Source organism: Panthera pardus, unplaced genomic scaffold (assembly GCF_024362965.1).
Source record: "Panthera pardus isolate Hobbes unplaced genomic scaffold, ASM2436296v1 HiC_scaffold_8, whole genome shotgun sequence".
Taxonomy (NCBI): Eukaryota; Metazoa; Chordata; class Mammalia; order Carnivora; family Felidae; genus Panthera; species Panthera pardus.
In genome coordinates, this window is record NW_026527013.1 from 101401392 (window position 1) to 101420940 (window position 19549).

At 38.3% G+C, this 19549-nt stretch overlaps 1 protein-coding gene across 14 annotated transcripts in view; it reads right to left on the reverse strand.

Annotated features, from left to right (window-relative positions):
* Positions 1-19549, reverse strand: part of ICA1 (islet cell autoantigen 1) — a 155183-nt gene that overhangs the window by 43707 nt on the left and 91927 nt on the right. For all 14 annotated transcript variants that reach the window (XM_019443430.2, XM_019443427.2, XM_019443423.2 and 11 more), the window contains 2 exons: positions 3573-3698; positions 2469-2567 (listed from right to left, as the gene is read on the reverse strand). In XM_019443430.2, the coding sequence (XP_019298975.1) occupies positions 2469-2567; positions 3573-3698 (225 nt within the window). The remainder of the gene's footprint in view (positions 1-2468; positions 2568-3572; positions 3699-19549) is intronic.

Genomic DNA, 19549 nt, shown 5'->3' on the forward strand with positions numbered 1-19549 from the left:
TTTATTTTTTTTTGAGAGAGAGAGAGACAGCATGAATGGGAGGGGTAGAGATAGAGGGAGAGAAAGAAAGAATCTATTTTTTTTATTTGAGAGAGAGAGAGAGAGAGCGAGCGCACGGGCAGAGGAGAAGGGCAGAGGAGAAGAGAGAGAGAACCTAAGCAGAAGAGAGAGAGAACTGCACACTGAGTGCTGAGCTCAGCTCAATCCCAGGACACTGGGATCATGACCTCAGCCTAAATCAAGAGTCAGATACTCAACTTACTGAGCCACCCAGGTGCCCCCCCCCCCCGCAAATCTTTTAAATACAAGGCATGTTTTTAAAAATATATATGAGTGCAAGAGGGTTGGTAAATCATGTAATATCTTCATGCTTGATGGTAATACATACGCTATTAGTGGTTTTCATTTTCATGTTCTGTGACATACAATATGATAGGTAACATGCTTCTGTGTATGCAATAATGAGCTGTGTGATAACAGGATTCTATTACATAGGTTTGAGTCCATATAAATAAAATAATTAGCAACTAGCTTGGGATTCTAATATAGCATCTCTGAAAAGCCTAGATGAATAGCATTCTAGAAAAGTAGTAAGAGCCTAGTTTATTTGGTTGATTGCTGGACACTTAACATTCTTAATATTACTTTAATTATATTATACCTTAACAGATACATTATTTCTACTGAGTTTATATTATAATTAAACCATAAACTGCTACTTAAACCATAATTTAAGGATGACTCTAGGGATGTAAAAGGCAATGGATAGTCATGTGCCCAAAATATTTGTAATTATGTCCTGAACCACCGCCATCAAACTTCCGCTAAATTCCCTGCCCAGAAATCCTCTAACATAATCAGCTTGATCCTCTCTGCAGGATAAATATCACGGCAACAATTAAAGAGTCATCTTCTCCTCAGCACAGGAGGCCAGAAAGGAATCTCCATGTTTGTGGCATCAGTTTCATATTGTACTTTATATGCAATTAACTCAAACCTGAACTTCTTTTAAATCGTATTTGGGCTAGGCATCATTCCATCTTCCACCTAGCTGATTTGTGCACAACTGTCTTACAAAGACAAACTTATTATGAAATAAAATCTGATGCACATACATACCCTAAAGCCTGAAAGTCTCTCTGCCTTACTAAAGAAGAAACTGTAGGATTCTGTTCAGGCCTCTATAAGAAATGTGAAGAGTGTGAATTATAATAATTTTAATCGATCTGGCTCAGTCAGGACAGCAGCTTTCTAAGGTGCTGAACGTGGTAGTAAATGGTGGGGCAGGAATGCAGCAATGGTAACATCGCCAATGTGCTAAGAAAGGCTTCGGGTTCATTGGACGCAGAACATTTAGCTAGACAAAGGAGGTTATGGGAGGAATGAAATGTCCCTCCCCTCAAGGGCTTAGAGTCCACCTGACAGAATAAAAATGGGCACATTCTGAATCTGGTTACCATGCAGCATGTCACCAAGTACCAATAAATGAACAAATGACCAGCTGACAGGAGTATTGTGAAGAAACTTCATTGGCAAGGTGTCCTGTCTGGAGTCAGGCCAGGTGCCTCTCAAGGTGAGTGGACTGTCTTGGGTTCCTCTTGGGACCTTCATTTAAAGGGCCAGGGTCTTAAAGGTTTCTGTCTTAATACTTTTGTAGATGCAGTGACATTATAAACATTTCAGAATCAAAGGTATTTTAAAGCAAAAAAAAAAAAAAAAAGCTTTTTAATGTTTTCTTAAGCAAGATGATAAGTCATTTACAAATTGCCTGAAAAATTAACAGGAAGGTAATTTCAAGGTGAACTTTAACTAGTTCTTTCCTGGTCTTTTCCTTTCAAAGATATGACCTGGCAACAAAGAATCTGGTGTTTTCTCCTTCTTAAAATCCTTTTGGAACCCAAATCACTTCCTTCTTGACATGCATTCTCTCTCATCAGCCAAAATGATCCCACACTCAGCTGTAATACTGAGAATCAGACATTTTGCATATATCCCTTTTGAGTTGAGAAATCACTGAGTTTAATGTTGCTTTTTTGAATGAAAAATATTCCTGTAAGTCTTATGGGAAAATTTAATTCTGTACCGAATGGTACTCACAGAATAAAATGACATTTGTCAGAAGTAAGAGAGGAAAGAAAAATACTTTGCAAGGGAACATCTTTGAATAATTAAAAAGTAATGGAGTAAACTAGACCTGTACAATCTTTCCTTTAACAGCACCAAACAAGTCATTTAAAGCAGTCCCCACAATTCATCTCCCAGTAACATGTACCCCAAGGTTCAAGCTGTGTTTTTGTACTGTTGTGACTTATTGATGCAGTAAAGGACTATACTACGGGGCACAGTTATCTCTTGGACACTGGGAGTCTGTTGGAATAATGATGATTGCTGCCAATGGTCAGACACTGTCTGTGATGTAAACATTACTTTTGCTAAGTTTTTCTAACAGCCTCTCTTAGCTTTCATACCTTTAACGTAGTGAATTCATATGGTTGGTAACCTTTGAAGCTCTCATGGATGGCTGCCATAGTGTGAGAAGTTTTCTCCCAAAAATGAAGCAGAGTGGTCTGTAAGGAAAGACAGTACAGCTATTAACGTTCTGAATGCGCAGTTTTAGCCATAGAGGCCCCAGAGAAGTGTGCCCATCTCTGGCTTTCAAGACCCTCCAAAATATGATTCCAACTCATCTCTGCAGCCTTGTTTCCATTATGCCCCTCTTTAAATCTTGTATTTCAGCCAAACTAAATGCTTCCCAGTACCCCCAAATACTGCTACCATGACTAATGGTGCTCCACTATTTGGGACATTAGCCTCTCCATTCTCTGTACTTGTCCCATGTGATCTATCCACCAAAACCCAGGGCTAATTGTTAACAATCTACTTTTGTGATCCTTCCACTGATACAATTTGTCCCTCTTCAAACCCTCATTGGATCTTGTTGAACTTATTTCACTTAGCACTTCCTGTTCTCTCCTTGAAGTACAAAAAATATCGTCACATTATACGTACTATCTTTGATTTCCTTTTGAAACTTCAAGTTCCTTGAGGACAGGAAATTTGATCTTATTAATTTTTATATTCCCTACAACACCTAGAGTTTGGCCTCCCACACTCAGCGGGTGTCTAATAGCACTGTTGTTGGATACAAGTCCTATGCTGAAGGAACTCAGAAGCTAGGAGGAGACAAAAATAAGTCCATTAAATTATGACAACCTGACGAGTCAGTGACCGTGCCAGGAGAACTCTAGGCAACAACACGGAGTGAAATAAGAGGAGGTACATTACACACAGTGGAATATGGAAAGGTACAAATGGGCGGAAAGGCACTCAGGCGGTAGGAACCATCTACGTAAAATCAGGGAAGTGGGAAATGGTGTATGTACAGGAAACAGCTAATATTTATTTTGGTTACAATGTAGTCCACTAGAAGGGACAGGTGTGGAAAGTAAATTATGAGCAAGACATTTAGAACTTCATAATGCCCGAAGCATACTTTTAGCTCAGACACCATTTTTCTGTCCCCTAAGCCTCATAGCATTCTTGGTTCATTGTAACTAAGATCACTTCATTACCTGGTATGTTGCTAGCATATGAGACAACAGATTGCATCTGCTTGCTCCAAGAAGATCCACTTTTTGACACACATCCATCTTCAATTTGTCAAAGCTTTTTTTGGCAAGGCGTACTTGTGTTTGTACCTAGAAAGTAAAAGGGAACCTTTGAGCCACTCAGACTCTTAAGTAGTTAAACTTTGCCAGTGAGGAAAGCCAAGAGTGGGCTTATCTCTTTCACGTAAGAAAACACCTTTGGAAGTTCCAAGCAGGTGAGAAGATCCTACAGCATCCATTCTTTACCTGCAAAGGATCTCAACAACAGCACTGCATATGATGATTTTACAGCAGATTTACCATCCTAGTTATATTTTTCTCAGTCAAAATTTAAACTCCTCTCCTCTCAAAGCATTCACAAAGTGACTGTGGTGGAGAGACGTCTGGAAACATGCAGTGGGGTAAGGGGAAAACCTTCGCCACATTACCATTTTCCTATAGGTCTCTGAAGCTCACTTCCCCAAATATTTTTCACTCACCTTCCCTAATGTTAACATCTTACATAACACAGTACATTTGTTAAAAATAAGAAATCAACATGGACACGATCCTACTAAACAATAGATGTTATTCAGATCTAACTAGCTTTTCCATCAATGTCCTTTTTTTGTTGTTGTTGTTCCAAGATCCAACCTAGGATACCACATAAGGGGATTGTGACATAATCTAAAAAAATGATAAACTTTCAAGTTTTTATTACTGAGTATGTATGCAAGCAATTCTCCCTCTGTCCCTGAGCCATATGGTATTTCAAAATGGGAATGAGGTCAGGGAAAGATTTGGAAATGTTTATTCTACACATAATTTGATAATAAAATAGAAGGTTTTAAAAATAATACAGCTACTTTACAAATGGTGAGGTCAAAATTTCTCCTTCCTCCAACCTGAAGGAGGAAGGTTGTATTTTAACCAGGGAAAGCTTGCCAAATATCACTTTATCTCAGGTAATTCATGCAGTTGTAGACACCAGATAGGTAACTGCATTATGGGAGTAATGCTGACTCATTAGTGATAGTTCTTCCATCACAGGATACCAGGAAGCAAGGATGATGTCTGACTTGATCACCATTACATGATTGGTACCTGGTGACCTGGCCCAAAGCAGGTGCCGGATACATATTTGGTGACTGAATGAAGAAATTTTCTAGGCTATTTAAAAAGTAAAGTACTTAAGTTATTATTTTAAAGTATAACCTTTAAGGTTGTTATTTTAGAAATGATTTTATTTTTTAACAAAAATAACCATAAAGATTATTTGATATAAAACATTAATTTTTACCACTGATAATTCTACTTATAATCATAGTTTATAAGATTATAGGGCATTATATAATAATAGCAACAATCAATACAATTGTTACCATTTGTAACAATTTAACCATTGAGGCAATTTAACAATAGCTACAATTCACAATTAATACAATTCACTCACCACATGCCAGCTATTCTCTCTTAGCCTCTGTTATTACCCTTTCTGACTGCTAAGGATTAAGAGGATTCATCTGGGGAAGTAACTAATGAGCAAGGCTGCCGTTCTAGATTAGCCTGCCTGACTCCAAAGCCATGCTATTCTGCCTCTCAAGCAACTTACACTAGTCACTGGAAAATCAAGAAGCTCAAAATTTGACTCTAGGAAAAACCCTAGTTTTCCCTGTAGATTATATGGAATAGGAAAACAATGAGGCAATACATTTAACAACATATTGACAGAATTAATACCCTATGTGAATAGGGTCTTCTGTTCTATATAGCTGTATAAAACTTTTCCTAAGAATTCCTCTGTATTTTTGGACTACAGGGCTAGAAAACCAGAGAATAGAAGCCAGCTAGCTCCTCTCAAAGTGACCACACCATGAGCTTAAACAAATCCTGGAGCTCAATCATTCCCCACTGTAGAGTGGAGAAATTCTAGGCAAAGGTACTTGGGAGCACTGACTATAAAATAAATTTAGAATTAGTTCAAAGTAGTGATTTCCTGCCTTCCTTTGAGAGGAATAAGGAGACTGCAAAAGGAACACCCAAGTTCTACAGGGAAGGTATGAGAAAGTATGAAGAGAAAGATGTTTCACAGTAGCTGAAGTGCTCACTGCAAGCCCCCCACTGGTTCACCAGCTGCTCTGGCAGGCAAGCCCTCCTCAACTGGGATCCTGGGAGGCATCTGTCTTCACCCTTTTCTTCTGATGGGGAAGGAGACTAATATGGGTATGAGCTTTCACATCTGCATTCATTCCACACATATTTGGTGAGTACCCATTATGTGTCAGGACCAGTGCTAGGCACTGGGGCATCTGTAAAGGAGGAAGATTCATGGCAATGAGTGAATAAATACTTACAAATGAATGCACTTAGGCATAAGGACCCTCTAGTTTTTTTTAGAGAAGACAAATTAACAATTATATTATAATACAATGAGGGGGTGCCTGGGGGGCTCAGTCGGTTAAGCGTCCGACTTCGGCTCAGGTCATGATCTCGCGGTCCCTGAGTTCGAGCCCCGCGTTGGGCTCTGTGCTGACAGCTCAGAGCCTGGAGCCTGCTTCAGGTTCTGTGTCTCCCTCTTTCTCTGACCCTCCCCCACTCATGCTCTGTCTCTCTCTGTCTCAAAAATAAATAAACATGAAAAAAATTAAAAAAAAAATACAATGGGAAAAGTCAAAGGTAGAAGAAGAGTACAACACAGAGGTAGTACAGATAAGGAAATGATTAATGCTGAGGGTGGTGTGGAGCAGGAGAGTAGGTTGATGTCAAAAAGCCATATTGGGGGTGCCTTGGTGGCTCAGTCAGTTAAGTGTTCAATTCTTGGCTTCAGCTCTGGTCATAATCTCATGAGTTTTGAGCCCCACATCGTACTTTACACTGACAGTGCAGAACCTGCTTGAAATTCTATCTCCCTCTCTGCCCCCCACCCCTGCCTCTCTCTCTCAAAATAAGTAAACTTAAAAAAAAAGAAAAAGAAAAAGAAAAAAAGAAGCCCCAAATACTGGTCTCCCAGGATCCCCACCCTTTGCCCTTTAACAACAAAGTCATAGTGGGCTGCTCCCACTCTGACTCGGGGCTTGGCACGTGACTTGCTTTGCCCAGTGAGATGTTAACAAATGTGATGAAACTGGAAGCTTGGAAAAAAAAGTACTGGCACATTTCCACCTTTTTGCTTCTCTGAGATGGCCTTGAGAATATACCCAGGCCAACCTGAGAACATGCCTAGGCTAGCCAGCTGGAGGGATGTGAGAGCCTTGTGCATGCAAGAGACACAGGAGGACAGTCCAGTTGTCCCAGCAGATAAGCCTTTGGCCAGCTAACCTGCAGACAGGAGAGGGAGGTCAGCCATGATCAGCAGAAGCCCTCCCTACCCCACAGCTAACCACAGACTCAGGAGTGAGATTAGCAGAGACCAGAACTGCCCTAATCCACAGATTTGTGAACAATAAGAAAAGCTTATTGTCTTAAGACACTGAATGATAGCATTGCTTATTTCACTGCATTATTATGGCCACAGATAACTGACATAAATGATAAGCAGGCAGACAATAAAGGCTTCTGAGTTAGGAGGGGATATCTGACGTTGGTCTTAAAGCATACACAGGAGTAAACAGTAAATACAAGGTATCCACAAGACTGGCCTGCTAATGGAGAGGTTCTACATCTTCTAATGAAATTCAAATTAATTTTTTGTGAGGCTGTGGATTTTGCTTTTTCCTTCATGTAGATATTTTTTTTAACCTAAGAGAAAACTTCAGCTGCTTATAATACAAAGCTCATGAATTAATATGCTCTGAAATGTTCCCTAATTTATTTTGTTTAAATTTTGTAAAGTAATTTTAGAAACCTAGAAGAAGACTTCAACACTTGACCCAGTGAGTTCTGAAAGGCCATATGCTTTGTGTGTCAACAATGATTATTAAAATACTTAATGCACTGCTGAGTTTCCAAATGTTGAGTCCTTTCCCTGCCAAACAAGGAGGATGTTACCTTGTTGGGCATTCTGAATATGGTAAAGTTCATTTAATATTTTGTGCTCCATGCCTACTCTCTAAAACACATTTCCAGTCTGCTGCAGCCCGAGGACAAAGCACTGAGGACACACTCCAAGCAGAGGCCACTATCAAGAGTCTAATTTCATATGCCTCCAGACGCACTTAAGTGAAAAATGTTTTGATTATTATTCCTTTCAATCCCAGATAAATTATATTCAATTACATAAACATCTTGAGGAGCTCGGGTGGTTTTCAAGGTTTTTAAAACAATGTATCTTCAGTCATATAAATGTACCCTTTGTTTATTTCTTAACTTTATTGCTATTGCCCCACCTTTCTCCTCTTATTCTCTAAGCTCTAGGAAATGATCATGCATATTAAACTCCCTTCAGTGTGAGTCCTGCCCTCCCCAGGCTGCAGAGATTCAATTTACCAGAGAAAGGAGCAATGTCTTGGAGTGCCAAGACTACAGGGCACTTCTCTGTACTTATTTCTCCTAACCTGAAATTCTACCTCTTAGCCCCAACTTGAACTACATATGGTCAAGCCAAAGCTATTCATCCTCTTATTTCAATCCAACTTCCCCATCCAGTGGGAAAGGTCTTAATATTGCTCCATGACCAAATAATTTGAGAGCGGTTTTTAAATTTTTTCTAAGTGTTTTCTTTCCTTTAAAAACAAACAGAGTAAAACTATAATCCTACTCTTTTACATTTTCTTCCAGGAAAGGGCCCTGCCTGCCACCATCCATGCATTCATTCATTCAGCAAATATTCACTCAGTATCTTCTATATGCTGGTAGCAGTGAGTAAAACACAGGGATCTCTGCCCTCATGGAGCTGACAGTCCAGTGGGCATTTTCACATCAGTGAGGGCATAACATCACAGTGAATGAGGTGCTCAGAAAGAAAGCCACACTGATCCACAAGAATGATTTACCAAGGAAACTGACCAAGAGAATATTCTCCAAGAAAGTGGTGCTCAAATTCTATTCAGAATGACTGAACATGATTAACCATGCAAGAAAAGAATACTCCAGCAGAGAGAGAAGCATGTGCAAAGGCCCTGGGGTGGGGGTGGGGGGCAATAAGGCAGGTCCAGAAGGGCAGTGTAGCTGGGTTGCTAAGGCAAGTAGAGGGGTGGTAATGAGATGAGGCACAAAAGGTTGGTTGGGGCACATCCCAGAGCAGAGGCCTTGGAGGCATATGCTTAGGATTTTAATTTTTACCCTAGAAGCCATGTAAAAACATTAGAGGTCTTTACGCATGGGAGAGATAGAATTTTATTTTCAGTTTGAAAAGTCCATCAGTTATAATGTGGGGATGCACTGGAGGAAGGGAAGAGTAGATGAGAATGGATTTAGAGTCAAGGGGGGAGATGATGGCAGCTTTAGACTTGGGTGGGAATACTGATATGGGAAAAAAATGCTCTGACTCCAGAGATATTTAGGAGGTAAAACATACAGGACCTAGTGAAGTATTAGATGTTGGGGTGTGGAGGACGACTCCTACGTATCTAACCACCCCAAAACCAGTATCATTGTCTAACTCGTCTTTCCACCAGATGTTTTTACTCACATCAGCTTCTCATGGACACCTCACACCACATCAAAATTCTTGGTTTCTTTCCCAACCAGCTCTCAACATCCCGCCCTCATTAAACTGATTTGTTCATCCTATTCTCCTCTGAGGTAGTAATCTTACATCCAGGGGAAAATGTCAAGATCAGAGAATATGCCAATTAATTTCTTTTGGCTTTTAGTAAGATGCCACAAGAAAAGTCTAGCCCATCTGAATTCACTGGAGAACAAAAGACACATATTTAGCTTCATTAAAAGAAGATACTTTTTTCTGGTCAATGAACCAAGACCTCTTGAGGGGCAGATAATCAAACACCTTCCTGAATCACTTTACTGTATCATTGGTTGCATCATGTATTTATCCACTGGTGGCAGGAGCAATTCTGACATTGTATTATGCATGGATGTATGTGTAAGTGACTGTGTGCACCATGCATGTGTGTGGGCAGCCAACTGCAGACCCAGGAGCCATCTATTTTTTGGTCTTTGCTCAACAAAATCCTCAACCCATTTTGAAGTATCTTCCTTCTCTTTAATCATGTGGTTTAAATGAGTATATCCTTTTATGGGGCATCTTTCCACTCCCACTGACTGGCCTGGGGATGGCCATCTTAATCCAAGTTGAGTCAATCATAAGGCATTATGGTTGGCTGATTCAGGAAAAGGCATCTGATTCAAACTGTATGAATCAGAACCCTTTTTAAAGGATATTTGCACTTGGAACTAGAATTTCATATCAGTGGAATAATACAATGTAGTCTAGTCTTTTTGTGGCTGGATTCTTTCACTCAACATAATTCCTTTGAGATCAGTGTTGTTGCATATATTAGCAATGTGTTCTTTCTTATTTCTGAGTAGTATTTAATTATATGGATATGATGTAATTTGTGTATCATTTGGGTTTGGCTATTTTGAATAAAAGTGTTATAAACATTTGAGCACAAGTCTGTGTATGGACATGTTTTTCATTTCTCTTGGGCAAATATCTAGGAGTAGGAAGGCTGACTCTTTTAGTAACTATGTGTTTAATTTTATAAAAAATTGCCAAACTGTTTTCCAAAATAACTGTATCATTTTGCATTCCAGCCAACAATGAATCCAAGTTCGATTTGCTCCATATCCTCATTAACACTTGGTATTTTCAATCTTTTAAGTTCTAGCCATTCTAATGGATGTGTAGTCATAGTCATTATGATTTTAATTTGCATTGCTCTAATGACTAAAGATGTTGAAATTCTTTTAATTTCTTATTTGCTAATCACATATCTTTCATAATATGCTTATTCTATTCAAATCTTTTGCCTATTTTAAAAAATTAAGTTTATATGAGTTATGAGTTCCTAATATGCTCTAAATATAAATCCATTATCAGACCTAAGCTTGAAAACATTTTCTTCAAATGTTTAACTTGCTTTTCATTTTTTTTTTGTCTTCTCAGGTTTTTAAAAAAATTTGTTTTTATTGAAATATAGTGGATATACAATATCCTATTCATGTATATTTCACACTGATCCAATATTTTTATACATTACAAAATGATCCTCACAATAACCCTTTCATTTGCTTAACAGTGGTATTTGAAGAGAAAAGGGTTTTAATTTTGATTATATCTAATTTACCAGGTGGTTGTTGTTGTTGTTTTTAACAATTTCTGTTTTTTGTGTCTTACCAAATCATTCCCTAACCCAGCATCACAAAGATACTTTTCCTGTGCTTTTTCTTCTGGAAATTATATATTTTTAGCTATTACATTTAGATATGTAATCAATTTCAAGTTAATTTCTTTCTTGGTTTAAATTTTTTTTTCATTTATTTTGAGAGAGAGAGAGAGAAGGTGGGGGGAGGGCAGAGAGGCTCCATGCTGTTAGTGTGGAGCCTGATAAAGGGCTTGAACCCATGAACCATGAGATCATGACCTGAGCTGAAATCAAGAGTTGGTCACTCAACTGACTGAGCCACCCAAGTGCCCCTTATGAAGTTAATATCCAGAGATGGTGTGAGGTAGGGGTGTTGATTCTTCGTTTTCCCTAGAAGTGGCTATCCAGTTGTTCCAGCACCATTTGTTGAAAAATTATCCAACTGTCCATGATTTTGCCTGCACGTTTTGGCAAAAATCAATAAGCCATTATATGTGTGGACCCATTTCTGAATTTTCCATTGTATTATTTTTATCTATGTGTCTATCCTTGTACCAATACCACTCTGTGTTGATTACTATAGCTTTATAATGAGACTTTCAGTTTAGTATAAATTCTATGATCTTTTTTCTTTTTGTTTTGGTTATTCCAAGTTCTTCATATTTCTATATATATCTTAGGGATAGTTTCTCAATTTATTCAAAAACCCCTTCATGATATTGATTGGATTGCACTGTAGCTACAGATTTACTTGGAATTGACATCTTAATACCTTCAGACTGAGAAACATGGCATACCTTTCCATTTACTGGGTCTTTTAAAATTATCCTAGTATTTTGCTGATGTTAGTGCACAGGTATTACACATTTTATTAAATTTATTACAAAGTAGTTCATATTTTTTGATTCTATAAAAATATAAATTTCAAGTTCAAATTTCTCATTACTAGAAATATGGTTAATTTTTTAACTTGATATTGTATACTATGACCTTGTTAAATTCAATTATTAGTTTTAATTTTTTTAATGTTTATTTTTGAGAGAGAGAGAGAGAGAGAGGGAGAGAGACAGACAGAGCATAAGCAGAGGAGAGGCAGAGAGAGAGGAAGACACAGAATCTGAAGCAGGCTCTAGGCTCTGAGCTGTCAGTACAGAGCCTGACACAGGGCTTGAACTCACGAACTGTGAGATCATGACCTGAGCTGAATGAAGTCAGATTCTTAACCAACTGAGCCACCCAGGCACCCCTCAATTACTAGTTTTAAAAGCTTTTTTTTAAAGATTCTTTAGGATTTCCTCTCTAGGTAGGTAGGTAGGTAGGTAGGTAGATAGATAGATAGATAGATAGGGCTATGGACCTGTGTACATATATCATGTTGTCCAGGATTATAGATAGCTTTCCTTCTTCCTTTCCAATTTGTATGTCTTTATTTACTTTTTTTTGCCTTATTATACTAGTTATGATAATGCTGAATAGAAGCTGGTTTGAGCAAACATATTTGCCTTGCTCCTAATTGTAGGAGGGGAAGTGTTTAGTCTTTCAAAATTAAGTATGATATTAGCTGGTACCTTTTTCATATAGTCCCATTATCAGATAGGAAATATTCTCTTCCTAGTTTGCTGAAAATTTTTATCAGAAATGGATATTGGATTTAATCAAATGCTTTTTCTGGTGCCACTGAGATGATCATATAGCTTGTTTTTGGTCTTTTCACACAGCAAATTACATTTATTGATTTTAAGTTGACTTCTGTTCCTCAGATTACCATTACCAAAGTTCTTGTTCTGAAGTCTATTTCATCCAAATTAATACAGCCAATTCAGATTTCTTCTGATTAGGATTTGTAGGTGATATTAATTTATCCTTTTACTCTTAACCTATCTATATCCTTACTTTTAAAGTGGGTCCTGAGACTAGTCCTAGTTTAGTCTTTTTTTTAAAGACAATCTCTAACTCATTTTTATCCATTTTATCTATGGAGAATGATATGAGACTTACAAAATATTATCAATAAGATGAAATGGCATTAGTCTGATGATAAAGTGAATCCATTCTACTTCAGAATAATCCCAAATTTTTTCTAAGTCTTTAAAACCATTTATATTGTAACCAATTCTAAATTTGATTAAGAATCAGAGTGTAATTTACACTATTGAATTTTTGAGTTTTTAACATTGCCTTTTACAATAGGACACATAATTTATGGCATCTCTGATTTCTCAAAACTTACAAGCATTATTTCTGTGCTTGGTTACATAATTCTTTCGGTGACATAATCCATAAAACTGTATTTAAATCATCTAATACATATTAGCCACTCTTATAGACTGAACTTCAAGTTTTCCTTAAGAGTGACTTTCCTTTCCAGTTTTAGTACCATTTCCCTTAATGTCAATGAAAGTACAAGAGACGTTTAGTAGTTCTGCTTTCTCTGCTTTCATTCTTAAGATCAAATTAATTAACCAAAAATGTATTTTCTAGTTCTGTCCACAGTAAAAGCATAAAAATAATGGCTAGCTCAGAAGCAAAGCATCCCTAGCACCCAGATCATGGTCTCTAACTACCATGTTTCTCTTACAATAACCAGGGATCTTTGTCAAAATGGCTGATATTGGGCTAGGGCAGACAATACAGAAGATGATCTGGGAACATTTTGTTGCACAAGAGAGCAAGTTAGACCGCTACCAGGATCATGTCAAAAGGACCCAAGAGTCAACCTGAAGTGGCTCTCACTAACTAAAGATAAGACAATTTGAATATAAATGAAGTAATATTGACAACAATGCAAACATATCAAATATGTTCAATAGGAGTTCATAATGATACTTAAAAACCAGAAATGAACAAATAAACTGAAAACCAAAAGGCTTCATGGGTCACCTGTAGAAAATGCCAAGTGAACCAACTCAATATTTTGATGAAGAGCCAAACATTTATCCTGCCTTTCCTATCCAACCATGTTGTAACAGGATGACCTGAGAGTTACTCATTGTTGAACCACACAAATTTATTAACAAAGAAGGAATATGTAGTATATTAAACCATCTGTTCCCAAGAGTGGGGCTAGCTCCTCATGTGAACACACACTCACAACAGTATTGTCGTTACTAGAATGTGTCATAAACCTGAAAGCATTCCAAATTTTAGGTCTCCTGTCACCATCCTTACTTCTTGAATCTCTTCTTTCCTCCCAAGATGTACTTTTTAAAGTTTATTTATTTATTTTGAGAGACAGCGTGAGCAGGGGAGTGGCAGATAGACAAAGAATTCCAAGCAGGCTCTATGCTTCTCTTTCTCTCTCTCTCTCTCCACACACACACACACACACACAACTGTAGTTTGGGGTTTTCCCTCAAGACAGGAAACAAACACTTCCACACTTCCCAACATCATTCTAACACCATACTTCACAGAATTACCTCTAAATATCAGGAGAAAATGGGGCACCTGGGTGGGTCAGTCGGTTAACTGTCTCACATTGGCTCAGGTCATGATCCCACAGTTTGTGAGTTCAAGCCCCGCATTGGGCTCTGTGCTGACAGCTCAGAGCCTGGAGCTTGCTTTGGATTCTTTGTGTCCCTCTAGCTCTGCCCCTTCCCCACTCATCCTCTGTCTCTCTGTCTCTCAAAACTAAAAAATAAACACATACATACATACATACATACATACATACATACATACATACATACCTGGAGAAAAATACTGAAAAATGAGAGAGAGAGGGAGAGAGAGAGAGAGAGATATGTTTTAGAACAAGTCCAGAGAAAGAGGCATGCTCCACTAATACAAGGAAGTAGAGACACAAGGTGGTTAAACATGGCATTGGAGAAAGCACTCCCACAGTCTGGAAGACAAAAGGAAGGGATCAAATCCTGGGCTTGCCAAGCTCAGCACCACAGCTAATGAAAGCAGGTAGGGCAGGAGTGAGAGGCTGGAAAAAATGTGCAGAGTGTGGTGGCAAACTGTGGAGGGGGATGGAATGGGTCATCCAAGCTAACTCTCAGCCTAACTCAAGGAGGGAGGGAAGTAGGTTCATTTGAGAGAGGGAAGATTGCAGTCAAACAAAGAAGAAAAAGGAGAGGAAAAAGAGAAAAGAATCTATACATGTTTAATGGTATGCCTATGATAGTTACCTACCAGTCTTTTGTCAAAAACAAGGAAGGTGTACATCATTTTACTTCATTTCCTCCTAAACATACATTTTCAACTTTAACAATTCAGCAATAATAAATACATAGTGGTAATTTTGAGGTTTTTCAGCTATGTTACTGCTGAATTTATAGACTGAATTGAATCTTTCAGCTAACATTTCCTTTAGATGAATGAAAACTGTTTATTCAAGACAAGAGTTCTGGATCCATCTGTGTAATCAGGACAAGGCACACACAGTGCTGACATAATCTCAATTCATGTATACAAATATGGCATGTGACCTTCATTCAGATGTTAATTTTCAGATACTAATGGAAATAACTCCAAATTTCTCCCCTGTTCTGCTTGCTCTTCAGAAGTTCAGGCATATAACATGTTCTGATCATCAATGCAAAAGTCAACCAGAAGAGGGGAACACACCAAAGAAAGTGTCAGGGTAATTTCCTAGGAATGTATAAAGTATTGTGGTGGATGAATACCTTAATCAAATAATGATCTTAATGATGATTCAGGGGAAGTGGGGGTCCATACCACAGCCCACTTTTTGAGTATCCAGGTAAGAGAGTTTTAACTTTCCTTTATTATACCTAACTATGTGTTCCAAACTGAGTAAGGAGAAGGAAGAAAAAGTGTGAACACTCATGGAGGACAGTGTTCTACAAGTGTTTCATACGACAGTTCTTCAAGATAGGCAAAATTATCCTTATTTTTATAGAAGAGAAAATGGAGGTATAAAATGATTTGCCTAAAACCAAACAGCAGGTAAGTAGAAAGGTCAGCACCTGGTCTGAGTTGGAGGTTGTCTCCTCTTGGGTGACATACAGACTCTGCACCCACACTCTGCAGCCTACCTCTGACCCATCCCACAACACCTCCCAGGCACCATATGCTCCAGGCAAACTAAGCTTCCATTCTCCAGCTACACCGTGCCAAACCTACTTCCACACTTCTGCACAATTCTTCTGCCTAGAAAGCCCTCCCCTTGAGGTCCACATGGTAACTCTCACTCAGCTTTTTAAGTTTCTACTCAAAGGTTTTCTTTCTCTGAGAACATTTTCCTGTAAGGCTTCTCATCAGAGTTAGCAGTTTTTCCTCTCTGTAGTCAGTCACTTTGTAAACACCCTTACGGCACAGAACTGTGCTAAGTGTGACGTGCTCCCATGTATGCCCAGCTACCCTCTGGACTATAAACTTCATGAGGGTGAAAGCTACACACTATTTAATTTCAGGAGGCTAAGGCTATGTGTCTCCAGGCAGCAGGTATGCAAAACACTGAATGGAGAGAGGATACCAGAATGAGTGAACAAATCAGTCCCTGCTTTTCTACTCTATAATAGTGCTCTTCAAGAGAGCACAGCATGCTCTCTGTTTGCTGAATTACTCTTAGTTTTCCAAGACACTATCTTTCTTCCTCACCAGTACCACCACCATTTACTGAGTAGGTGAAATAACATACAGGTGCATACCCTTATTGGATTTTCACAACACTCCTATACCATAGTTTTGTTTCTGTTTCACAGAGAACAAAACTGGGTTTCAGAACCACTAGGTAACTTGACCAAGCCAACCTGATTACCAGGGGAAGGGGAGGATGTGAAAATCCACGTTCAATCCACCGAATCACTTTGCTTTTCCATTGAAGCAAATCTCAAACCTGCGAGAGCAGCTGGACATTACCCAAAATGGAGGTGTCAGCACTTCATCTACCACTCTTTCTCTTTATTACCTGTCTACTCGTTACATAAAAATGCTCTAATATGTTAAAAGTTTGTGATTCTGGCTTCCTGTTTTAAAATTCAAACCATTGCTCACTATGCAAATATCTACTGACGTAGGATCAAAGAGCAAAAGGTCGTCTGTTTTCAAGCCCTTGGTTGATACACAGTTAAAATGATTCACAACCATGTAGTTTATAATATGCAGATACATTCCAGATTAATTTAGCTAGCTATCACACTGTCCCAACATTCTTAATGTTTGCTCAGCTGGTGAATTTTTTTTTTCTGCTTTCTGTTTTTAACTTAAGAAAGCAATGCTGTCATCAGAAAATGTAACCAACTGGTTTCGCTTCCTCTTTCAGGTCATTAGTGGAAGTATTAACTTGGGTCACAAGACTGAGCCCAGGGCACCCGCTTTATCAATTTCTCTCTTATCTGAGAAGCACACATTTCAGGAGATAGTAAAAGGCTACAATACTAGCCTTTTTTTTCCGGTTGGTATTTCTTATACTTTATTGTAGTTTTAAAAATATTTCACCATTCCTTTTCTTTTTTTCTTTCTTTCTTTCTTTCTTTCTTTCTTTCTTTCTTTTTTTTTTTTTTTTTTTTTACATTTATTCTTGTTTATGTACCATGTGAAAGGTTGGGGAATTTACTGTGTCTCTTGGCTGCCCAAGCTAAACTTGTTTGTACTTTATATTACAATGTATTTTTATGATGCTTACTGATGGTCATTCAGCATGTAATCATACTCATAAACACAAATCAACTGATAAATTAACAGTGAACTGACTGGCTGAAAATTACCTTGTTTGTAGCAGTGTGTTCATTTACTCCACAGTGGGTCCTGAATAGACTGAATGGGGGAAACGAAACGTTCAGGCCTCTTCCTTTATGGATCCATTTTGCTACCCTTGATTTCCAAAGTGTGGTGGATCTGGATGTTCAAGAATATCTAAAAAGACTGAAGCATGACCATGCCTTCACTGGCTCCTCAGACAGTGAGGCTGAATCCAGACTCTGTAACTTGCACATACTGCCCTCATGATTTGGCCTTGGACCACTTCACTTTCATCTTTTGCCTCTTGGTCTCTGTCTCTCTCATTCTTTTCTCCCAGTGCAATCTCCCAAATCATAAAGGGGTTGCACCCTCTTCCTTTTCATATGTTATTCCCCTTGATGTCATATTTTTTCCCCTTCGTTGTTGCTTCAAAACTCTTAGCTTGTGCTACTTCTTCCAGGAAGCATACTTAAGTCCCCAAGTCTGAATGTAGACGTTCCTCTTTTACACCACTCTGTTATACACCTCTATGATCTCACACTTATCACACTGCATAGTCACTGTTACTTTAATTGACTGTCTTCCACTATTTTCCAGGGAGCTTGTGGCAGGGGCCCTATCTTATTTCATCATCCCAGTACTGACAGTAAGAGCTAAAAACCCTAGTCAAAAGTTTTTAACCTGGTGCCTAGTAATACATACCATCACTTTGGATCCATGGCTTCTATTTTCACAGTCTACTTTTATAGATGGACATTCTGTCACTTGATGTGATCTTTTTTTTAGAAGACAACACTGCCACAGTAATTGTATGCCAAGAAAGAAGCTGTTCCAACTCCTTTGATTTCCCATTAGTCTGAATCTTTAAAACATTTTCTGTGTACAAATTCAACATATTTCTGTAGCATTTCTGTGCTCCTTCCTGCTGGAAATTAAGTCATTCCAATTTGCTCTGTATCAGCTGTTCTGGAAAATGTGGGTTTTATGTTCTTTGTACACACCCAATCCGTTAACATTTTGTGTCAGTGATTTTTCCCTTTGTCATTATAGGCCTGAGAACATTTTAGATTTTCAGTATGATGACCAAGTAAGTGCTATGGTGACTGAGGCTGCTAGCTGCCTACCAAAATCCATATACTCTTCTATATTTTCCAGACTCCCCTGAAAATTGTTGTGGCCATGAGACAAAGTTCTTTCCAATGGAATATGAGTAGAAGTAACACACCATTCCAGACTCGGCCCATAAAGACTTTCTACACATGTTCCTGCATGCTCTGTTTCCTTTCAGGATAGCTGAGATGTCTACATCTAGGGAACACTGGGAAGCATGCTTTAAAGATTACAAAGCTGTTGTCAGCCTGGGCCCTGAATAACTTCTTAGAAGAGAGCCATTTCATCCACCTGGACACCTGCCCAGGACTATCTGGTGAGCAAAAACAGCAAACCAAAATTTCTGTTGGTTTAAGCCATGGAATTATGTACCATAGCCTAGCCTAGTCTATGTAATATAGGGAATAAAAAGAGTTAAATGACAAGATGCTAGACATAAGGTTGGAAATACGTTTAAAGTCTAACACTTCCAGAGACAACTGTCACCTATCCAAAGATTTGCTAACTCCATTACTATTGTGATCACCAACAAGAATGTCATTAATAATATAAGATGATTACTAAAGTGTTCAAAATTCATTTTAACGCTACTGAATTTTTGTGCTCGCTTTGGTGGCACATATACACTAATACTAATACACTAATACTAGTGTACTAATTTTTGTGCTCGCTTTGGTGGCACATATACACTAATACTAGTACACTAATACTAGTACAGCAACAGTAGAGAAGATAAGTATGGTGGGGTAAACTTGAAAAGAGTGAAAGTGCTGGAAAATTCTTTGATGTTTCCTTTTATCATTAAAACTGAGAAGTCCTAGATGACTCTTTGGTGAACTTCTCAGGTTCTTAGCCCAAGTTCCTCAAACTAAATTCTAAATGCTAATTATACTTTTTCTTGAAAGGGAGATAGTAATTTTTTATATTTTTTAAATAATTTTTTTTAAGTTTATTTATTTTTGAGAGAGAGACAGAGAGAGAGAGCACACATGC